We start from the raw sequence: 21,098 nt of genomic DNA, 5'->3' as shown, positions 1-21,098 counted from the left end.
AACAAATACATAAATCAGTGTTTGCAAAATCAAAAGCCAGAAGTTTCAATGAAAGAGATATCTGTGACGATCATTAACCAAAGACATGTGCATGATCATCTTGGCAGATATAACTGGTCTTGAATAGACTTCTGTTTTGCTCACAAAACCTCAGACTCCGGCTTATTATGTTTCCTTTTGTGTAACAGAAGATGGCATTTCAATGTAAAACAGAAACATTAAAAATGCTTCTAGGGCTAGATGATGCGAGTTGAAATGATATAAACATCACAAACACCTTGCAGCGCATGAAACTATGTGTAGGAAAATCTAAGGAAAAGATTTTGCTCCTGGAATAAAACAGTTCACTGATACTTGTGCATGAAGAATCAAATTTGACCAAATCTATGATGAATGGAAAAATTAATAAAAATAAACAAAGAAAAACAGTTTCAATATAAAACACTTCAGTGAATCGGTCTTCAGTCTACATATATTCCTAATAAAAGCCTAAACTTTATAGAATTAAAGTAAAATATGGCTCTTAAAGGAATTAATATAAATGAATCAGCAAGTCCTAAAACACAATCTAATACATTTAATTTAATACTTTGGGTTTCCTCAGAAACTCACAAGATTTCAAGGTGCTTGCAGTCTCAATGTGCAGCTTATGAAACATCACTATTGTCACAAATGCACAATTTGTTAAACTTATGATGCTGTTAAAAACAGGAACACAAAGTTGCTAAAGGCTATGAATAAAATATTATTTAAACAGACATTCTGATCTTGTAAAGAATTTATAGTCAAATGAAAAGACTTTGTATTCCTGAAAAAGAAAGTCTAGTATTTCTCTGAATAAAAAGTGCTCAAGGGCCTTATATTAAGAAATAAACAAGATAGCAAATAAGCATAGATTTTTCAAAAGGAAACAATAATCTACTTATGAGGTAGTTTTTGTAATTCCACTACTTAATACTAATGCACAATACATATATTTGCAGATTTTGGACTCATTTCACTTCACCAAATGTTGTCAATATTACTAGATGAGAAAAATGCATCCTATAATATAGAACAGATGTGAAAAATATAAAAAAGTCTGCATTTTGTGGACATAAAGTGTACTAGAAATCCATCAAGATTTATTTAACAGATGCATCTGTCAGGAGGTTTATGAAACAAACATACTAAGGAAAAATCATTTTCAAGAATTTGTTTAAAGTGCAAACACAAAAGGGTATGTTATCATTTATATTCATTACTCAGAGGCTATGCTCCGTCTATCTTGTTCAAAAAAAAAAAAAAAAAAAAAATTCATTATGCAGGTCGATATTTACCTTAAAACACAATAATACAGACTATAACTAGGGAATGCCATTTCCATCAACAGTCCCCTGGCATTCATGGGGAATTTCCAACAGCTCTCTTTTATATAGGACCAAGCTGAAACCCCTCCCAAGAGTACTTCTGCTACATGTCTAAAGCATTTCAATGGCCTTCTCTCCATCTGGAGTGGGAGTAATCCAGTCCAAGATCCTTGTGCATTATTGAGCTTCTTATTCTAGCACAAGAGAGAATCAACCTACACAAATTGTGCAGAAACCTACTTTTATCTGCTTGTTCTCTATTAAGTCGTTCTTTCATTCAATATGGCAGTACAGACTGAACATACTTTTAAAAAAAAAAAAAAAAAAAAAAGCTCTGTCCAAGGACTTCTCACCATTACACTATCTTTGTAAATTTCACCTCAAAGTATTTGTACTCCTTGTTTGATGCAGCTCCCCATTAACCTGTAGAGAGCAACCTACAGTTTTGTGAGAACAGACTGTGACACAAATGTTATATGTCTTCTAGGCCTGATCAAATTCATACATCATTTGCAAACATCAGTGAAGCAACTCTTAGAATCCCAAGCTGCATAGAAAAGCTTGTGTGCTTAGTGATGCTTAGAATTGTGTTATTAGACGTCTCATGCTCCTGGCAGGGTCACGACTAGAAAGGTGTTGTGAGAAGAGACGCCAAGCAAGAGAAATCTAAAAAATATGGTTAACATTTCAACTGCTAACAAGTCCTCTTTTATAGCTTAAATGGTACAAAATCCTGGAGTAAGACCTAAAAGTAGTCTTTACCAAGGACTGCCTTATGGCCTGCTGACCAAAGTAGTAGCTTGTAGCAACCATGTGGGTTCAAAAAGGCGAGACAGATATTGCCACATGTCACATTGTAAACAGAAAAAATGAATATTTTTAAGCAGTTTAAAGTCTACTGAATAAGCAGAAATTGCACACAGGTAAGAGGTGAACTACTACAGTTCAAAAAAAGGTTTGAAAAATAATGTAATTTTCAGTTATACAAAAACATCTTTGTCAGGAAACAAGTAATGGGCCACTTTCAATGCTTCTGCAGTAATTGAAGTTAATGAAGCCTTGAAAGCTGATGCAAACAGTTCCTACAGGTGTCCAAACATTTGTGTGCTACACAATCTAAAGTATTATCTAAACAATACTGCATAGTATCTCATCTTCATAATTGTGAGAAAAAAAAGCAATTAACACAGGAAGACACAAAGATCATTTCACCCCTTAAAAGCGTAGGTTTTTCTTTAAAGAAACTGCAGAGAAAGTCAAGGTGTCAGTGAGTGAAGTTTCCTACACCATTAAAAGCAACTTGGAAACTGAGGGGAAACTTTTGACAGAAACAGGTCTGGCAGACGGACGCACGGCCATAACAGAACTGGAAGATGAGTTTCTGAGAGCCAACAGCATAGATGAAAGGCGCTTCACAGGACAACAACCTTAAGCACAACATAACAGCTATGCACAATCAATATCCCCAGTTGTTAATTTCACTGTATATTAAGAGTAGCTGTGGTTTCTGGCCCAGGCAAGCCTTTTTTTCTTACTTTACCATTTTTGCAAAGGATTTCTTATTGCCACTCGACCATTCAAACCTAAAGTTTAAAGTCTTCTCTTTGGAGTTGAAAATGACACTTGCTTAATTCAACCATTGTCCTGCGAGGCATGGAACTTATGTTGGACAAGAAGACCTGGCTTACAATCAATGTTCATTGATGTCTTTATGTACCTGGCTTTGTGCGGAGGAGCACAGCCATGCTGGAACAGAAAAGGACCTTCCCAAAACTGCCACAAAGCTGAAGGTGCACAAATTTTCTAAAATATCCTTATATATGTTGTATTCCATAGCACCTTTCACTTAAACCAAAGGGCCTAGCTTAAACCATATAAAAAATCCCCCCAGATACTATCCCTCCTCCACAAAACTTTACAATAGACACTAAGTAGCCTCGAAAGTAGCATTCTCCTGGTATCCATTAAACCGCCAGATAGAGTTCATGATTCCACTGATCCAAAATCTAATGGCAGCATGCTTTGCACCACTCCAGCCAAAGCCTGGCATTGCTCACAGTGATCTTCGGCTTGTATGTGGCTGCTTGTCCACGGAAACCCATTTCTTCAAGTTCCTGACGCACAGTTCATGTGTTGAAATTGCTATCTGAGGCAGTTTGGAACTCTGTTATGAATGATGCAACAGAGGAAAGGTGAATTAGCACTTACTGGCCCCACTTTGTGAATTTGTGTGGTCTACCACTTTTTGGTGAGCTCTTGTTGCACCTAGATACTTCCACTTCACAATACAGCACTCACAACCGATCAGGGGAGATCAGTAACCTGTTGTGTGTTTTGAGAAACTGTCTGCTCTCCTAGCAGAGGGAAAGACAGATGTGTGCTCAATTTGCACAACAAGGGAGGAGGAGAGCGACTGCTTTTTATTAGACTTTATCAAAAGGGGTTCTTGATTCAGTCAGCACCTTTCCTGCAAAAATTGAGCTGTCAGTTGTTTTTCTGACTTTTGTAAAGAGCTCAACTCAGCTGCAAAAATACATACTTTGAAAGGAGCCTCAGGCACTTTCATGGACATCCAGAAAAGAGCTCTCTTTCTAGCAAAAAAATTTACTATTCGTTTATTACGACTGTAGAGGATACCTTTGATAAACCCTCTATTAGTGGTAAACTGGGCTGAAGTAGTGAAAGTGAAGACAGTTCCAGATGGAGGTCTGACTATAGAGGCTACAGGTAACAGGTGTATAGCTGATTTTGACATTTCATCTTATCCACCATTAAGAACAGAACCTAGGAGGTTAGTTGGTACCTTTCATGTCAGGTTCATCTGATGACATGACAAAACATATATAGGTATTTGAATGAAGCAAACAAATGTCTGAGAAGACATCTGTCAAGTTTGTTTTTGAGAAATGAAGAGTGAAGAAGATCCTGTCTAGTCAGCAAAGACTCAAACTGCAGCTATTCAGTGGTTTCATGATAACAAAGCTTATATTTGGCTTAAGAATGAGATATACTATCAGGAAAATAGGCTTAAGTTATAAAAGTAATTATATGTAAAATGTACTATACAGCATTAAGCGTCCCAAAAGGTTTGGTTGTTTGATTTAATTATGGTAGCTGGAGAGCACAGAAATATGAATAAAGGCCTGTAAAAATGACAGCTGCTGTAATTAATCATAATACAATGCAAGATGCAACTCTGCACACCAGCATACACTTGATTTTATTTATTCTGTAATCTCACACTTACTTAGTATCACAGGTTTCCTTAATAATGTTTTCAAGAAATGTTTTTTTTCAGTAATTGATATACAAGACCTGTATCCTCCTTTGTAATGTAAATTAAGAAGAACTGACTGGCTGTTATGATACAGTATATTAGAAAGATGTTCTTTCTTGTATTATTCAAGATCATGTATGTAATGAGAACAAGCCATTATTTGGGAAATAATTTATTTGTCCCAACAAGATGTAGCCCAAGAGATAACTCCAGTCTGCATTTAGCAGACCTAAAGAGCTTATGCTAAAAACTATGCGACTCTTCAATTCCACCCGGGGGGGTAAACGTTAACATTATATAAAGTTATTGTCTGTTTTTACCTGCATTATTATCAATCTTTAATTTAATATTGTTTTTTGTATCAGTAAGGTGCTGCTGGAGTACGTGAATTTCCCCTTGGGATTAATAAAGTATCTATCTATCTATCTATCTATGCTTCTTAAGCAAAGAACAGAAGAAAATGCATAACAGGCTTGTTAAAATGACAGAGAAAGCATCCACTACAACAGTAGAAATAATTTCATCCAAGGGTTTTTATGTGCCAAATTGCATTAAAAGTTTTGCCATATACATAAACTCTAGGAATATTAGCAAAAAGATTACAAACTTGACAATTCTTCTAGCCTTTTATTTTTAAGAAGCCTAAATTCCTTATGTGACTGTTTCTCTGTGACCAATAATTTGTAGTTAAATTTAGTTGCAAAAAGATAGGGTTAAGGCTTCCCAGTATGTTTACTACTGGTTTAAAAAGAATAGGGCACAATGTTACTATTTTCAGTGAACAGAAATATAAGCTTTAATACCTTTGCAGTGCTTCTTTACAGTAACATTCTTTTAATTATCAGTCCAAATTGAGTTTGCATACAAAAATAGAACACATTATCAAACACAATTTTGGATCTGTAGTGTTGAGCTGATCTAATTATTCAGCATTATTCACAGTTAAAGACTTTGCTAAACTCCTTACAAGATGAAGTTGCTTACCTGCTTGCTGATATTCTAAATCCTTGACACATGGGGGGAAAAAAACCAGACAGGTGACTTAGCTTATATGTGAAAGAAACAAAGTACAATAAAGGTCTTAACTCAGTCTTCGTGAAATGAACTGTAACATTTATCAACAGACATGCTTTACAATTATAAGTTGACCCAACACAAAAGTACATGGGAAGTAACAGTAAAACCAGAGAATCAAGAGGGATGTATACAGCTCATATTATTACCTTAAAGCAAGCAGCAGGGTGGTCTAATTATACAGCATTTAATGGGTTAACTACAGAGCATAATCGTAGTGACATGCAGTTCTGTGGCAGCTAAAAACGGCCTACTTCATTCTTAAAAATCAGCCAAAAGTACATTTGTGACACATTTTAGGTTTTTTAGGTCTAAGAAGTATCCACCTGTCAGTACAACTAAAATATGACAAAAGCACTAAAAGCATATATTTAAATAGTATAGGAGCGATTTTAATACAACTGGTGGATGACACCATTTCTAAAATGAAGGCTACCAGGCCTGTTCCAGGTACAATTCTGGATGTGTACAGGTACACGCAATAGCAGTTGTCCGATTCTTGTGAGATGTATTGAAACCAACAGAACAAAGACTTCCTTGAATTTGAAATAATAGAATGATCTTCAGTTGAGATGTTGGATTACGCCAAGGGAGCCCAAAAGCAGAGACAAGTGAAATCTGGAAACAGAAAATTTCACAAAAAAGTCTGAAGGGGGTGGCATGCTAGCTCTGTGAGGCTCCCTTTCCTGGCCTTTTCTCACAATCAAATAACTACAACAAGGCACCACTCTCCCTTAGAACTGAACACACAAAACTAAGGTGCTTCCACATTCCTCAGATTGGCAACCACTTAAAACAGTATTAGAAACTGTGCCACTAAGGTAAAAAAAAATACTTACGGCACATTCATAAAGGTCTAACTTCGGAATATACTTCATACAGACCTTCTGTAAAACGTGTTACACAAAATGAAAAATAAGACCAAATTTTAACAAGGGAGAACTACTATATTTCCACTTACTCAGTTTTTTAGCTGCTTCCAAGGCACTGTTTGCAGTATCAGCCACAAAAAATCGTTGAACGGTGACACCACAGTCTTGCATTAATTGCTTGCTCTGGTATTCCTGGAGGTTCAGCCATCTTCGGGAAGAGATTTGAGATGACTACCAAAGAAAACAAAGTTTATTGAGCAGACTTTGATATTAAGACTAGAAGAACCCCAAAAAGGATGAATTACACAATGAAGAAAGCTTTTATAACCCCCATTCTAAAAAAGTTGGGATGCTGTGTAAAATGTAAATAAAAACAGAATTCAATGATTTGCAAATCTTATAAACTCACAATTTAATCACAATACAAGACAGAAAATGTACCATTTTAAGAAAAAGAATAAGATCATTCGGAATTTGATGGTAATACATCTCAAAAAAGTCGGGACAGGGCCATGTTTACCACTATATAGCATTCCCTCTTCTTTTAACAACGGCCCATAAACATCTGGGAATTGAGGAGACCAGTTGCTGGACTTTTGGTAGAAGAATGTTGTCCCATTCTCCTCTGATATATGATTTTAGCTGCTAAACAGTCCTGGGTTGTCTTTGTCGTATTCTTCGTTTCATGATGTATCAAATGTTTTCAACTGGTGAAAGGTCTGGGCAGGCCAGTTCAGAACCCAGACTCTTCTACTACGAAGCCATGCTGTTCTAATAGAACCAGTATGTGGTTTAGCATTGTCTTGGTGAAATATGCAAGACATACCCTGAAAAAGACATTGGCTGGATTGTAGCACATGTTGCCCTAAAACCTGCACATACCTTTCAGCATTGATGGTGCCTTTCCAGATTTGCAAGCTGCCAATTCCATGGCCACTAATACTTCCCCAAAACATTGAGACGCAGGCTACTGAACAGAGCGCTGATAACAAGCCAGATGGTCCCTCTCCTATTTAGTCCAGAGGACACAGCATCCATGTTTTTCAAAAAAGAATTTCAAATTTTGATTTGTCTGACCACAGAACAGTTTTCCACTTTACCTCAGTCCATTTTAAATGAGCTTTGCCCAGGGAAGACGGTAGCATTTCTAGATCACATATGGCTTCTTCTTTGCATGATAGAACTTTAACCTGCATTTGTGGAAGGCACAGAAAACTCCGTTTAAAGACAATGATTTATGGAAGTGTTCTTGGGCCCATGCAGTGATTTCCAAGACAGAATCATGCCTGTTTTTAATGCAGTGTCCCCTGAGGACTCGAAGATCATGGCCATCCAATATTGATTTTTCGACCTTGTCCCTTTTGCATGGTGAATTCTCTAGACACTTAGAAACTTTTGATGACATTATGTACTGTAAATGATGAAATATTCAAAGTCTTCAAAATTTTACGTTGAGGAACATTATTCTGAAATTGTTCCACAATTTGTAGACAGGTTTTTGCAGATTAGTGAACCTCTGCCCATCTTTACTTCTGACAGGCTCTGCCTCTCTAAGATGCTCTTTTTATACCCAATCATATTACTGTTCTGTTACCAATTAACCTAATGAGCTGCAACCTAATGAGCTGTTTCTATTTAGTACCACTTACTCTTCCAATATTTTGTTGCCCCCTTCCCAACTTTGAGATGTGTTGCTGCCATCAAATTCAAAATAAGCTAATATTTTTCATGAAATAGTAAAACGTCTCACTTTCAACATTTTATGTGTTTCTAAAATACGGGTTTATGAGATTTGCAAATCATTGTATTCTGTTTTTATTTACATTTTACAGTGTCCCAACTTATTTGAAATTAGGGTTGTAATTCTAACAAACACCAAATTGAACACCAGTTTAAATACAAAATATATTAATGGAATTTATGTCTTAAAATTAGAAAGACATGGAGGCATTGAGAACAGGATGCTAAAAGTTGACCACTAGACAAAATAATCATCTGAATTTACTGTGATTTTAAAGAAATTACACTTATATTTACGTATTTGACTAATGTCTTTATCCAAGGTGACTCACAACATTTATGATATAATTAGTTACATTTCTTTTGGTTTTCCAATTGGAGCACAGGCAGGTCAAGTGTGTTGTTCAGGGTCACACAGTATCAAAAGAGAATTTGAACCCTTAACCTCTGGGTTTGAAGTCCAAAGCCTTAACCACTGCACCACACTGCCTGCAAATTAATTTAGCTATGCTGAAGTAACTACGATTTCAGAAATGATCATCAACTGAAACACGTTCAGAACATTAACTAATAAAGGCATTTTTAAAACAGCCTATTGCTACATGCAAATAATTGATTTTTTAGGTAAACTACCATATTTTTGTATTTTTTTTCTGAAAAGTAACATTTTTATACTGTATTAAAACAACTTTTTAAGCATTATGGGGCATCTTGCAAGAAAACAAAAAACATGCATCACGATTATGTCCCTGATAACCCTTTAACAAGGGGTTAAGAATGGATGTCGGCTAAAGTCTACATTCAGGGGAAGACGGCGAAAAAAGCTGTAAATGTTGATAAAACTCACAGGTAAGCTATAGGTAGACCCTCTTTGTTGGGAGGTCTGTTAGACTCGTTGAGTTGATGTTGAATCCCTGCATGTGTGTGAGTAGCGTAAACTACGTCTAGAATGGAATTGACATAGGTTGGGAGAGCAACATGAATGGAAAAAGGAAATTACTCTGTGCATATTTATTTTTTGCGTATAATTGCTGAATTGGACTGACTTATCAAAGTCACATTTTGATGCAAACAATCTGGAAATCGAAAATGAAAGACATGTACCTACATCAGCTGATCAGTCCCCAGCTGCTCGTAGTGCTGAACATGCTTGTGTAGCTGACATGTTTACATCAGCGTTCACTTAGGGAAGACTACAAAGACATAGATCTGTGGGAGGAAAGCTGGCAACTGAATTTCAAACGACATGGTGTGCCACTGGACACTGGATTACCTGCCACTTGATTACTTCAAGCTGTTTTTTCTAAGAATGTGAATTTATATACTGTAGGGGCTCATGGAACACAAAACAGAGTGAAATTTGTCAAATAAATATGTTGATTTATGTGTGAAATCATTGCTTTGTGTGCTTTTCAGAAAACAGTTTTTTTGGAAAACTATTCAGCCCTGGGACAGAAGGAAAAAAAAATAACTAGCCCTAAAAGTGTTAATAACTGGAAAACTCTCTACACTAGGAGTATTACAGGAACTTGATCTTTATCTATCTGGATTGGTTTAGCATGACGTTTAATGAATTTTGAGTGAATTAGGTATAAAGATCATTTGGAATATTGAAGAATTGCATTTTATTGCAGCTTGCATAATCAAATGCGTTTTGTCTAAATTCCTGGTGATGGTGCACCTCAAAAACACTGGCACTGTTGCCTACATTACTGTATCACATGCTATTTTGACATTTAACTAAAAATATTTGGATATATCATCTTTATCCTTTTTAATATTGTGAAAATTAAAATTAATATGAAGCATACAATTTTCTATATGACAATCACGCAAAAACTACAACCGTCTCTCCAGCTACTGATGAAAGGAACACTTGAAATTGACTAATACAGAATTTAGAAACCTACATGTGTATAAACTGATGTAAAAGAAAGAAATTGCATGTAGCTGTATTTACCCAAAATTACCAAAGTTCTGCAGCTTTAGTTTGCTTTGTGGAATTCTAGCAATAGTTTGACACGTTGGAAATAATTCCATAGACAAAATATTTTCGTTTTAAAAGATTTAGTAAAAAATTCAAGGTAAAACAGTTTACACAAGAAATAAAAATAATTGGTATTGCAAAGTGAAGAAAAGTTCTGGTTTTAAGAAAAGTCCAGTTCAAGGGTTATATATCTTGCTTGTTTCTTTACGTTTTCTAATACAGTTGAACCATTTCTATATGGTCAGAAAACTGTATGTATGCCTATCCCACTTACACTGCAAGTGGGTCTTTCAGTTCAAGCTAGCAATGAGGCCAATTCTAAAAAACTGACTTAATTAACACACCGTATCTATCTCATACTAACTTATCTAGAGCTATGAGAGAAAATTGTATTCTATACAAATTAAACACTAACATGAGTTTAACTTAAGGCATTAAACTTCTAACTTTGTCTCTTACACTGCAGAAGTAAGAAGCCTCAACTAAATCGCTAGTCACATTTGGATACAATGTTTACAAGCTTCTGTGTATGTGCTCTTGTATAGATTGGCCAAAGTAAATCTCTTTATAAAGTGTAAATCTGGCCTGAACTGTAACAAAATTCACTGAGCAAAAGAAAAAGGGGTGATGTGCTTATAATACTAAAAAAGGAGCAGGAAAAATCATATGATTTTATTTTTTTAATTAACCTGGAACTTATCCTTATATGAGAACTGCAGTGTTCAACACATTTGAATGAAAACAATGTATCCATTTTCTAAATGTATTTGATAATGTGCATTTACGTAACCCCAATAATAAGTAAATATTTTAAATGAATATTTGAGAATGTTCAAACAATATTTACAAGTATGAAATATTCTAATCTCAAGTAGTGTGTCACAATCCAAGTACAGACAGACACATCTCACAAGGATTCACTCAGTGCTAAATTTAGGCCAGTGTCTACTATGGCCTATATTTGCAAATTCTATGTCTTAATGTGAGGATTGCCAAAACATTTTAACACACAGACTCTCAACCATAAGAATTTTCTGTTCCATGCTACAAATACATGTTAAATCAAAACTTTTTATTGTGAGTTCCACTAAATATGTATTTAATCAGTATTAAAATAACCCCAGATTTTATAGTGGTGTCAGGGGTAAATTTTCCCATTGTCACTGTGGTAGTCAATGTGTTAAACATATTTTTCCCACGAAAATTTTTTTAATGATGAATTACCTCAAGGTTATTATTATTATACTGACACATTTTGCCTACAGGGATGCAATTTCAAGTTTAACTTTAGTAAAAGAAAAAAGGGAATAATAAATTAATCTATTTCTGACTTGAATCACAATGCTTAATACAGTAAACCATTACTATATAAGTGAGCATATCGTATCATGGGCCTTGGCACGCTCCAATTCAACTATGAGATGCTACTTAATATTAATGTTGGTTAGTTAATCTGTAAGCAAACAAGCTCAGAACAAGCACTGCAGGATTACATCTTTTTGATAAAACAGACCAAATCTGACCATTTAGATATCCAATGATAGTTAATTCAAAATCTATGCCAACACAATTATTATCAAGATAGCTTGATTTACTGCACATGTATGTGTAACCCTGTGAAAGATGGCATCAACTGAAAAATGTAGCCTAAAATGGAGAATGTCCATCCCAGAAAGAATATGTGAATATCACATTGATATTAATTAAAATATTAGAATATCTGGTTAGTGACCATTCTCCAGTCAGATTTTGTAGCACTCCATGGGCTAAGATGGGTCATCCAGAAACAGTTTACAGGATTTGCATCCTCACAAATCTAAACTGGATAGGCATGTTCAAAAATGGATAAACGACGTCTTACTGAAAGGATACAGTATGCTGATCTGCCTCTGATAAACCACTCTGCAAGTCATTTTTGGTGGTATATATACTGAAACAGTAGGCTGTTATGATGGCATATTATTTTATTTATTTATCTATCTATCTATCTCTTTAACCCCAAGGATACATCTCTAAATCTAACTTGTGCAAGAACAGAAATGGTCAATGAATTAAATAAATTCAGTAATTGGAAATGTTCAGGATTTCAGTAATATTTCTAAATTTAAGAAATACTTAGATGCCAGGTAAACTCTAAAGAAACAGCAAACACTTCAGGGTGGTGTATTTTTTTTTTTTTTTTTTTTTAATTTTGAGATTAGCCCTGAAATATGAAAACCTTAAATATTACAGGAGGGGGAAAACTTTTTTGGTGGTGGGTTGTTCTGTCAACAGACACACGTATAGTGAGATGTAAGAAATCTAGGTGTGCCTGGGAACCCAGGAGACTAGCACATTAGTTTGGACAAAAAGTAACTTTAAAAATAGCTGGCAGAAGAAATGGTTTAATTATAAAACTTATGAAAAGCTATTACACAAACATCAATAACTGAGCAATTTTAGTGCCCAGTTATTTTGCTTTGACAATTGTTGTAATCAAGATTACAGAACTCCTTGCTTCTGCACAACATCAACTAAGCTCCAGGATGTAGAAATAATTAATTAATTGGAAAGATTTTTATTTGTTACTTTGCCCCTGTACTTGCATTTAATAATTTTCATTTGTGAAACAAATCTATATGCAACTCTATATGCCATTGAAAACACACTGCAAGCTTGCAAAGTCTTGGAAATAAATCCTGAGAAGCAAACAGTCTGTAGAAATTAAGAAAAGAAACTTAAAAATAAGTTTATTAAAGTTTACTATTGCAATGGATCTCAATTACTTCCAGCTGCAAGATTTCTATAACATCATTATTAAAATTAACTGCAAAAAAGACAAAACCTTGAAATATCTGAAAGAAAGATTCAAATTCACGCCATAGGACGACAATCTTGTATCTGGCAACCAGGCAAAGACCAAACTTCAGTCTGATCACTCTTCTTTAAAATTAGGAGAATGAACAGTCTTTACTTGCTGCAGCTGACTCATATTACTGTAAAGTCTGAAGAATGGAGAAAAATATAAATTAACCATTCCGTAACAAAACTGAAATGAGTTAACCTGGACAGCCATAACTGTCCTCCTTTTCAGAATCAGCATTTGAAAAACACACACATATTACATGGATGTGTAGTCGGGGAAGTGCATTTTAGTCCTCATCTCACCAAACACAAAAGTTGAAGTACAGAAATAATCTATTTTGGCCAATCCACAACCAGTAACCTTTTTCTAACTAACCTCCTTCTTCCACATTTTTAAACTGTGCTATTTATATTGATTTGTGTGGAGTCACACCCAAAGTTCCACTGCCACCGAAAACCATTTCTGATAAAATCAAACACACGCAAACTCAAATTCTTTAAAAACACACATGCAAGACAAAGGCAAAGAAGTTTTGAAAGACATCCACACTTATCCCTCAAAGCGGCAGCACTACAGACTGTCCCTATTTGCATGGATTTGGTTTCTTTAATTAGTTGAGGAGTAACAGAGTATGGCCATTTACTAGGCTTACTTACACAATCCAATCCACAGCATTATCTTGTCAAGAACACCTCGTGAGGGCTGGAATATTATAGATTTCTGTGAATAACTCACAGGCTGCACATGAGCGTGCCACTGGCCATATGAAGTTTGCCCATCCCAGTACAGTATATTACCATTTTATCAGTCAAGGTCTAATTGCTTTATTTGTTAATAAATTTCATAACATACCAAAAAAAATTCTAAGTGGAAAGTCATAAAACAAACTGAATTCTTTCAGTTAAGTAAGCTTCTTTGGTAAGCCCATTCAAAGGTAACATCTTTTGTGCGCAGCTTAGCTTTTTTAGCACATTTTGCAGATGTATAGTCATCATTCTTTATTCAATGAGCAGCTGTAAGTTTTATCAGTCTCCATACATATACTGTATAAAATGATTTAATTCTTCTGCTCTAAATATGTTGGATGTCATAGTACACTCACCATTACCTTGGCCACCATGTGAGATAGAAAAAGCACTAAGGCATTAAGCTCTAACAAACAACTCCATTCATTCTAAAAAGAATAACCCGTCTAGTATTGACAATGTCTCCTGCTTCATCTGTCAAGCCATAAAGGTATATACATTCACTGTAAATGTGACACAGTTATTGAGACATCAACAAAACTAGTCCGTAACAACCCTGTATGAACCAGGCTGTCCACATACCTGGAGGATTCAAGGACATCAATCAAAGTTGACAACGCAAATGAAGAAATGCAATGCAATTAAGATAAAGCTACATTTAGAAACCAAGTACAAAGGAAACAAAGTCATATAACCAATTACAGAATTAACCTACATATTTAATAAAAAGTCATTCATTTGCAGTGTTAATTTGTAATTAATACAGTTGAGACTATCAAAAGTACACTATACAGTAAATAAAAGAGCATCAGACTTAAAGTAACTAGTAAGAACAAAAGAATTAAGGTGAGAGCGCCAATCCAATTAATGCTGAGATAAACATTTGTACAGGTACTGGTCATAAAATTAGAATATCATGACAAAGTTGATTTATTTCAGTAATTCCATTCAAAAAGTGAAACTTGTATATTAGATTCATTCATTACACACAGACTGATGTATTTCAAATGTTTATTTCTTTTAATGTTGATGATTATAACTGACAACTAATGAAAGTCCCAAATTCAGTATCTCGGAAAATTAGAATATTGTGAAAAGGTTCAATATTGAAGACACCTGGTGCCACACTCTAATCAGCTAATTAACTCAAAACACCTGCAAAAGCCTTTAAATGGTCTCTCAGTCCAGTTCTGTAGGCTACACAATCATGGGGAAGACTGCTGACTTGACAGTTGTCCAAAAGACGACCATTGACACCTTGCACAAGGAGGGCAAGACACAAAAGGTCATTGCTAAAGAGGCTGGCTGTTCACAGAGCTCTGTGTCCAAGCACATTAATAGAGAGGCGAAGGGAAGGACAAGATGTGGTAGAAAAAAGTGGACAAGCAATAGGGATAACCGCACCCTGGAGAGGATTGTGAAACAAAAGCCATTCAAAAATGTGGGGGAGATTCACAAAGAGTGGACTGCAGCTGGAGTCAGTGCTTCAAGAACCACCACACACAGACGTATGCAAGACATGGGTTTTAGCTGTCGCACTCCTTGTGTCAAGCCACTCTTGAACAAGAGACAGCGTCAGAAGCGTCTCACCTGGGCTAAAGACAAAAAGGACTGGACTGCTGCTGAGTGGTCCAAAGTTATGTTCTCTGATGAAAGTAAATTTTGCATTTCCTTTGGAAATCAAGGTCCCAGAGTCTGGAGGAAGAGAGGAGAGGCACAGAATCCACGTTGCGTGAGGTCCACTGTAAAGTTTCCACAGTCAGTGATGGTTTGGGGTGCCATGTCATCTGCTGGTGTTGGTCCATTGTGTTTTCTGAGGTCCAAGGTCAACGCAGCCGTCTACCAGGAAGTTTTAGTGCACTTCATGCTTCCTGCTGCTGACGAACTTTATGGAGATGCAGATTTCATTTTCCAACAGGACCTGGCACCTGCACACAGTGCCAAAGCTACCAGTACCTGGTTTAAGGACCTGTTCTTGATTGGCCAGCAAACTCGCCTGACCTTAACCCCATAGAAAATCTATGGGGTATTGTGAAGAGGAAGATGCAATACGCCAGACCCAACAATTCAGAAGAGCTGAAGGCCACTATCAGAGCAACATGGGCTCTCAGAACACCTGTGCAGTGCCACAGACTGATCGACTCCATGCCACGCCGCATTGCTGCAGTAATCCAGGCCAAAGGAGCCCCAACTAAATATTGAGTGCTGTACATGCTCATACTTTTCATGTTCATACCTTTCAGTTGGCCAACATTTCTAAAAATCCTTTTTTTTGCATTGGACTTAATTGATATTCTAATTTTCCGAGATACTGAATTTGGGACTTTCATTAGTTGTCAGTTATAATCATCAACATTAAAAGAAATAAACATTTGAAATACATCAGTCTGTGTGTAATAAATGAATCTAATATACAAGTTTCACTTTTTGAATGGAATTACTGAAATAAATCAACTTTGTCATCATATTCTAATGTTATGACCAGCACCTGTATGCACGAGGGTGTACTTCTATCACCTGAAACTTCATTTCAAAAGAACAGTAATACACAACATGGCTATACAATGCAATCACAAGCAACACAAATACTGTTACATGAAAAGATAGGAAGAGACTGCTATCAGACTAAAAAGAAATCTCAACCATGTTATGCCATGATTTAGAAAAATCAATGGCAAGTGTATAAAACAGAAACATACTTCAAACCATAGGTTATTGTTAAACCGTCCATTCTATCAAACAGAACACAACACAGAATAATTCTGGCAAAGAACATAACCAAAAGAAAAAAAAAGCACACAAAGAGCAAAACCTTTTTATTGCATCACTGTAGACCGTATTCACCTAACAGCATTGTGAGGCACAATTAAGTGCTTCACTGGATTATTTTCAGACTTATCCATGACAGAGGTGCAGTGATAAAGGACACTCAACACTTTCACATCCAGCTGAACTTGTAATTATGTTGTCATGTAAAATGAAAGATAACACCCATATACTTAAGTAAAGGCATGAGCCAGAGCTTTGTTTGCCACCAGACACCATTTTTCAGGTTTATTTTGTTCAATAAGGTTTACAAAAAAATAAGTACATTAGGCAAGAGAGTTATGTAAAAGGTCTTGCACTTGGACTACATTTTTCCCCCAAAATGTTCAGAAAAAAAATAATCAAATAGCTTTGAATGTAATGGTGTGAAGCAAATCATTCCCAAATCTTGAAATTAATCATATACTGAAGAGATATTATCATAGAGACGCTTGAAGGACTAGCCACAAGGCACTGTCATTCAGTTCAATTAGAAACTGAAAGAACAACTACTCCGCTCATCAATACATATTGATCAGCAAAGTGGCTTTTTAGAAAATCTATTCCTCAGCAGCACCTCTCTCATTAGGAGACTATCCATTTTGCTTGCATATTCATTAAAAGTTATTTTTTACAATTTTATTGAAATAAATACTTTGTTTTTTTACTAGAGGGATTAGGGGTCCTTTATTTTCAGAGATGTGAAGAACACAGACATAATCATGGAAAACCGATAATAAACTAGAATTTACAGAGCAAAATGGAATTCCATGGATTCTGGGCAACAGCCTCCGATTTAATTTAAATTTAATGAATCAATGGAGATTTTCATGGTTTTTGTGTTTGAATTACTGCTCTGCAATCTCTTGAAGTAATGGCACACTTGATAATGATATGAAATTACCCAGGACACACAATGATTAATGTAAAGTCCTATAGTAGAAGTTGTTTGATTTTTGGCTCGCTATTACATTTGTAGCCCAAAAAATACTGAAGTGTTACCCATGGTGGATGGAACTGATAATATTTATATGGACTATGTATACATAAAATGTTTTCACTGTCATGTTTGTTTTGTAGCAGCAATTTGGAAGAATTTTGCAGACAGAGCATACACCACATCATCCAATATGGCTTGTCAATTCTTAGTTGAACACACAAGGTACTACAAATCCCCACAAAGACAGAACAGGTTTAGAGTTGCTCCATAAGGTATATGAGGATACTAGCAACCTCCCAGGCTGAGTGCCACACATTCCAGAGTTTACACCAGCAGAAAAAAAAATGGGAGGGATAGATAGATAGATAGATAGATAGATAGATAGATAGATAGATAGATAGATAGATAGATAGATAGATAGATAGATAGATAGATAGATAGATAGATAGATAGATAGATAGATAGATAGATAGATAGATAGATAGATAGATAGATAGATAGATAGATAGATAGATAGATAGATAGATAGATAGATAGATAGATAGATAGATAGATAGATAGATAGATAGATAGATAGATAGATAGATAGATAGATAGATAGATAGATAGATAGATAGATAGATAGATAGATAGATAGATAGATAGATAGATAGATAGATAGATAGAATACGAGTTGGACAGAGTAAAACTTTGCTGTTTTTGGAAACAGTGAATTTGGGGCAGTAAAAGTGTATTGGCTACTGACTCCAGGAATGAATGATACAGTCTGCCTGAATCCAAGTGTTCACTGCGATAGTTACAGATTGTCTACAAACTACACAAAAATCAGTTCACGTGTGCTTGTGACCAGACTACCTTGAGCCAAAATTCTATGATAGATGTTTCAGTTGCCTCATTTGAAGTGAAGATGTATGTTTTGGATACTCGGGTATTGAAAAGTTGTCACCTGCCAATTAATCACCACCTGCTGAAGAGCAAACTCAGAAAAAATTGTTGCATACTGGACAGGTACAGGACAGCCAAACAGGTGGTAAGTGTACTTTGGGTCCATCTTTGGGATGGGTCCAGTATTACAGTAAACAACACTTGGCACATGATTTAAAAGAATAATAAAATTAATTTCTATCAACTCATAAAGTGTATTTGACATGCAGGTATTGTGTGTTGCCACGTAACTAGCTATTTATTAGCACATGGTAAAATGTAGCACATAAGCAGCAGAACCTAGCCTTGTCTAGTGGTGCCACACAAACACTACATCATTCTCGCAGAGAATGCCTTTTGCTTTGTTGGCAAGCACCGAGCAGAAAAGGACAATTAATAACTATTACGCATAGTCTCTTACACCCATTTTCATTTCACCAGAAGCAAGAAACCAGCAAAGACAACAGAAAATGAGTTAAGCTCCTGATTATGAGATACTACACAAAGACGGTTTTCTTACTTCCATAAAAGAATAAATTTATAAGCATAGGTGACAACATGAAAGCACAACGTTCTGCTTTGAATAGTGCTGCCAAGTCATTAGTAACATCACTCATAACCATGTATGGCTAGTGTTATATACTATTCAAATGTCAGTATGCTTCATTTAAACAACATAATAGCAACATGAACCACAATTTGCGCACTGTATGCACTGGTTTCATAAGCAAAAGCAAGAAAGACATTAGCTTTTCAACTTGTACAGTTTAAATTTCTAGTTGTCAGTGATTAGTATATTAAACATCCACATAAACAGAAAACAATTCAAATCCTAGCAGTCTATGACACCATCAACAGTGTATGCAAATAATGCAAACAAACTGCAATTTGAAACAAAGAAAACAAGGGGGAAAAATGCGGAGATCCTAAGCATACAGTAACAATGTGTTCGAAGGATGTGTATTGGACTATTAAGTGGAAGTACAATTAATTAAAATAAACTGAAATTGTTTATTGTAGTATTGTTTATTGTAACTTTAAACTCTCTCTTTGTCTCATAAATATATTTTATAGACAACATTTCTATGGTGAACACCAGTACTCCTCAGTCATTTCCATAAATATCATACAACCTGAATATGGCAGACTGTGACTAGGACAAAGACGTGGCATACTAGTGATTTAAAATCCAAAGTCTTAACCACTTAGTGACACTGCTTGTCCTCCACATCTCCTGCTGTTGTGCAACCAGCAATATTCTAGAATGCTATGACAAAACCCTAATTAGACAAAAGTATGTTTCTTAACCCTTAACTACTCGCGCTGGTGTATTTTTGTACCCCAATCTCAGTTATTTTTGTCCAACGTCCTTTTACTTGAGCCTACCGGCAGCATCCGCCATCTCTCCTCAGCTTGCTTTACTACAAGTCCGGTGTCACAGTGGTTTCCCTCTAGTGTGCCCTCAGCTGGTTTTATGAGTGGATGCACAGTCACAAGTTCCATATGGTGCATTTGGTACTTGTGTATGTATGACAACAATGAGATACTCTTCTTGCAGTGACTTTGTCTGCAAAGAACATTCAATAACTGAAGATTTCAGTTGTGATCCATGTGCAAATCCTACAGTGGATGAAAGTGTGACCAGTGACAAATGAGCACTGGAGAAGTGGATCAGCTTTATTTTATTTTCAGATAATCCTAGACTGTGTCATACTATTCAGTAATATGGTATTAAATTACATTAAAAACATATACAATTTAAAATTATTGCAATATTTTATATTACAACCTCACAGCGTACATATAAATAGGCACTTTTAACACTGGTAGATAAAATACACCACGCAAGTACTTGTGAGATGAGAAATGGTGCGAGTAGTTAAGGGCTAAGAAAAATACAATAGATGGATGGACATTGCAAGGTGTCAGCCCTTTATAAAAGAGAGTAAGACAGGGTAGTGTATTGGTGTTTTGATGGCAAATGTTTTTAGCAAATCTCAAGACTGCTGAAGGCAAGCTACGTGAGAGACATTAAGCCAGAAATGGCAAATATAAATCTGCAACAGCAAACATATGCATGAAAAAGTGTGTTGGTTATACATGACACTGATCCTGCTGTTACCAAACTGCATAATTTAGCAATGATAGATTAACTACAATGCTTACACTCATATACTGCTTTTAAGTTCCCTCATTATAGAAAACTTATTTTTGCACAATCTGCACATAAATGGAGAACTGAACAATAGCATTACGGACAATCCAGTTTCAGCTACACAGAGCTTGTGACACAAAGTAGCACAAAGAGTTCAATGGTGAGCAAAGCAGAGCAATATTCTCTCAAATCAAATCAAGACCTACTGTATTTTAAAAACCAAATAAAACCTTAAGAGGCTGATACAATTAAAGAATATTTCCATCAAAGCAGGTGCAGGAGCCCAAAAAGTATTTGTGCATCAGATTTTTCGAAATTAGGGTGATTTGTAAGTGAACACTATTACCCATATTATTTCTTGAACATTATTTCCTCAGCGATACA

At 35.6% G+C, this 21,098-nt stretch overlaps 1 protein-coding gene across 1 annotated transcript in view; it reads right to left on the bottom strand.

The window, feature by feature from the left end:
• Positions 1-21,098, bottom strand: part of suclg2 (succinate-CoA ligase GDP-forming subunit beta) — a 142,266-nt gene that overhangs the window by 109,159 nt on the left and 12,009 nt on the right. Inside the window, 1 exon segment of the mRNA XM_051920956.1 lies at positions 6,662-6,803. Within this exon segment, the coding sequence (XP_051776916.1) occupies positions 6,662-6,803 (142 nt within the window).

This window comes from Erpetoichthys calabaricus, chromosome 18 (assembly GCF_900747795.2).
Source record: "Erpetoichthys calabaricus chromosome 18, fErpCal1.3, whole genome shotgun sequence".
Taxonomy (NCBI): Eukaryota; Metazoa; Chordata; class Cladistia; order Polypteriformes; family Polypteridae; genus Erpetoichthys; species Erpetoichthys calabaricus.
The sequence above is the reverse complement of the archived record's forward strand: the minus strand, read 5'-3'. Positions and strand labels throughout refer to the sequence as shown.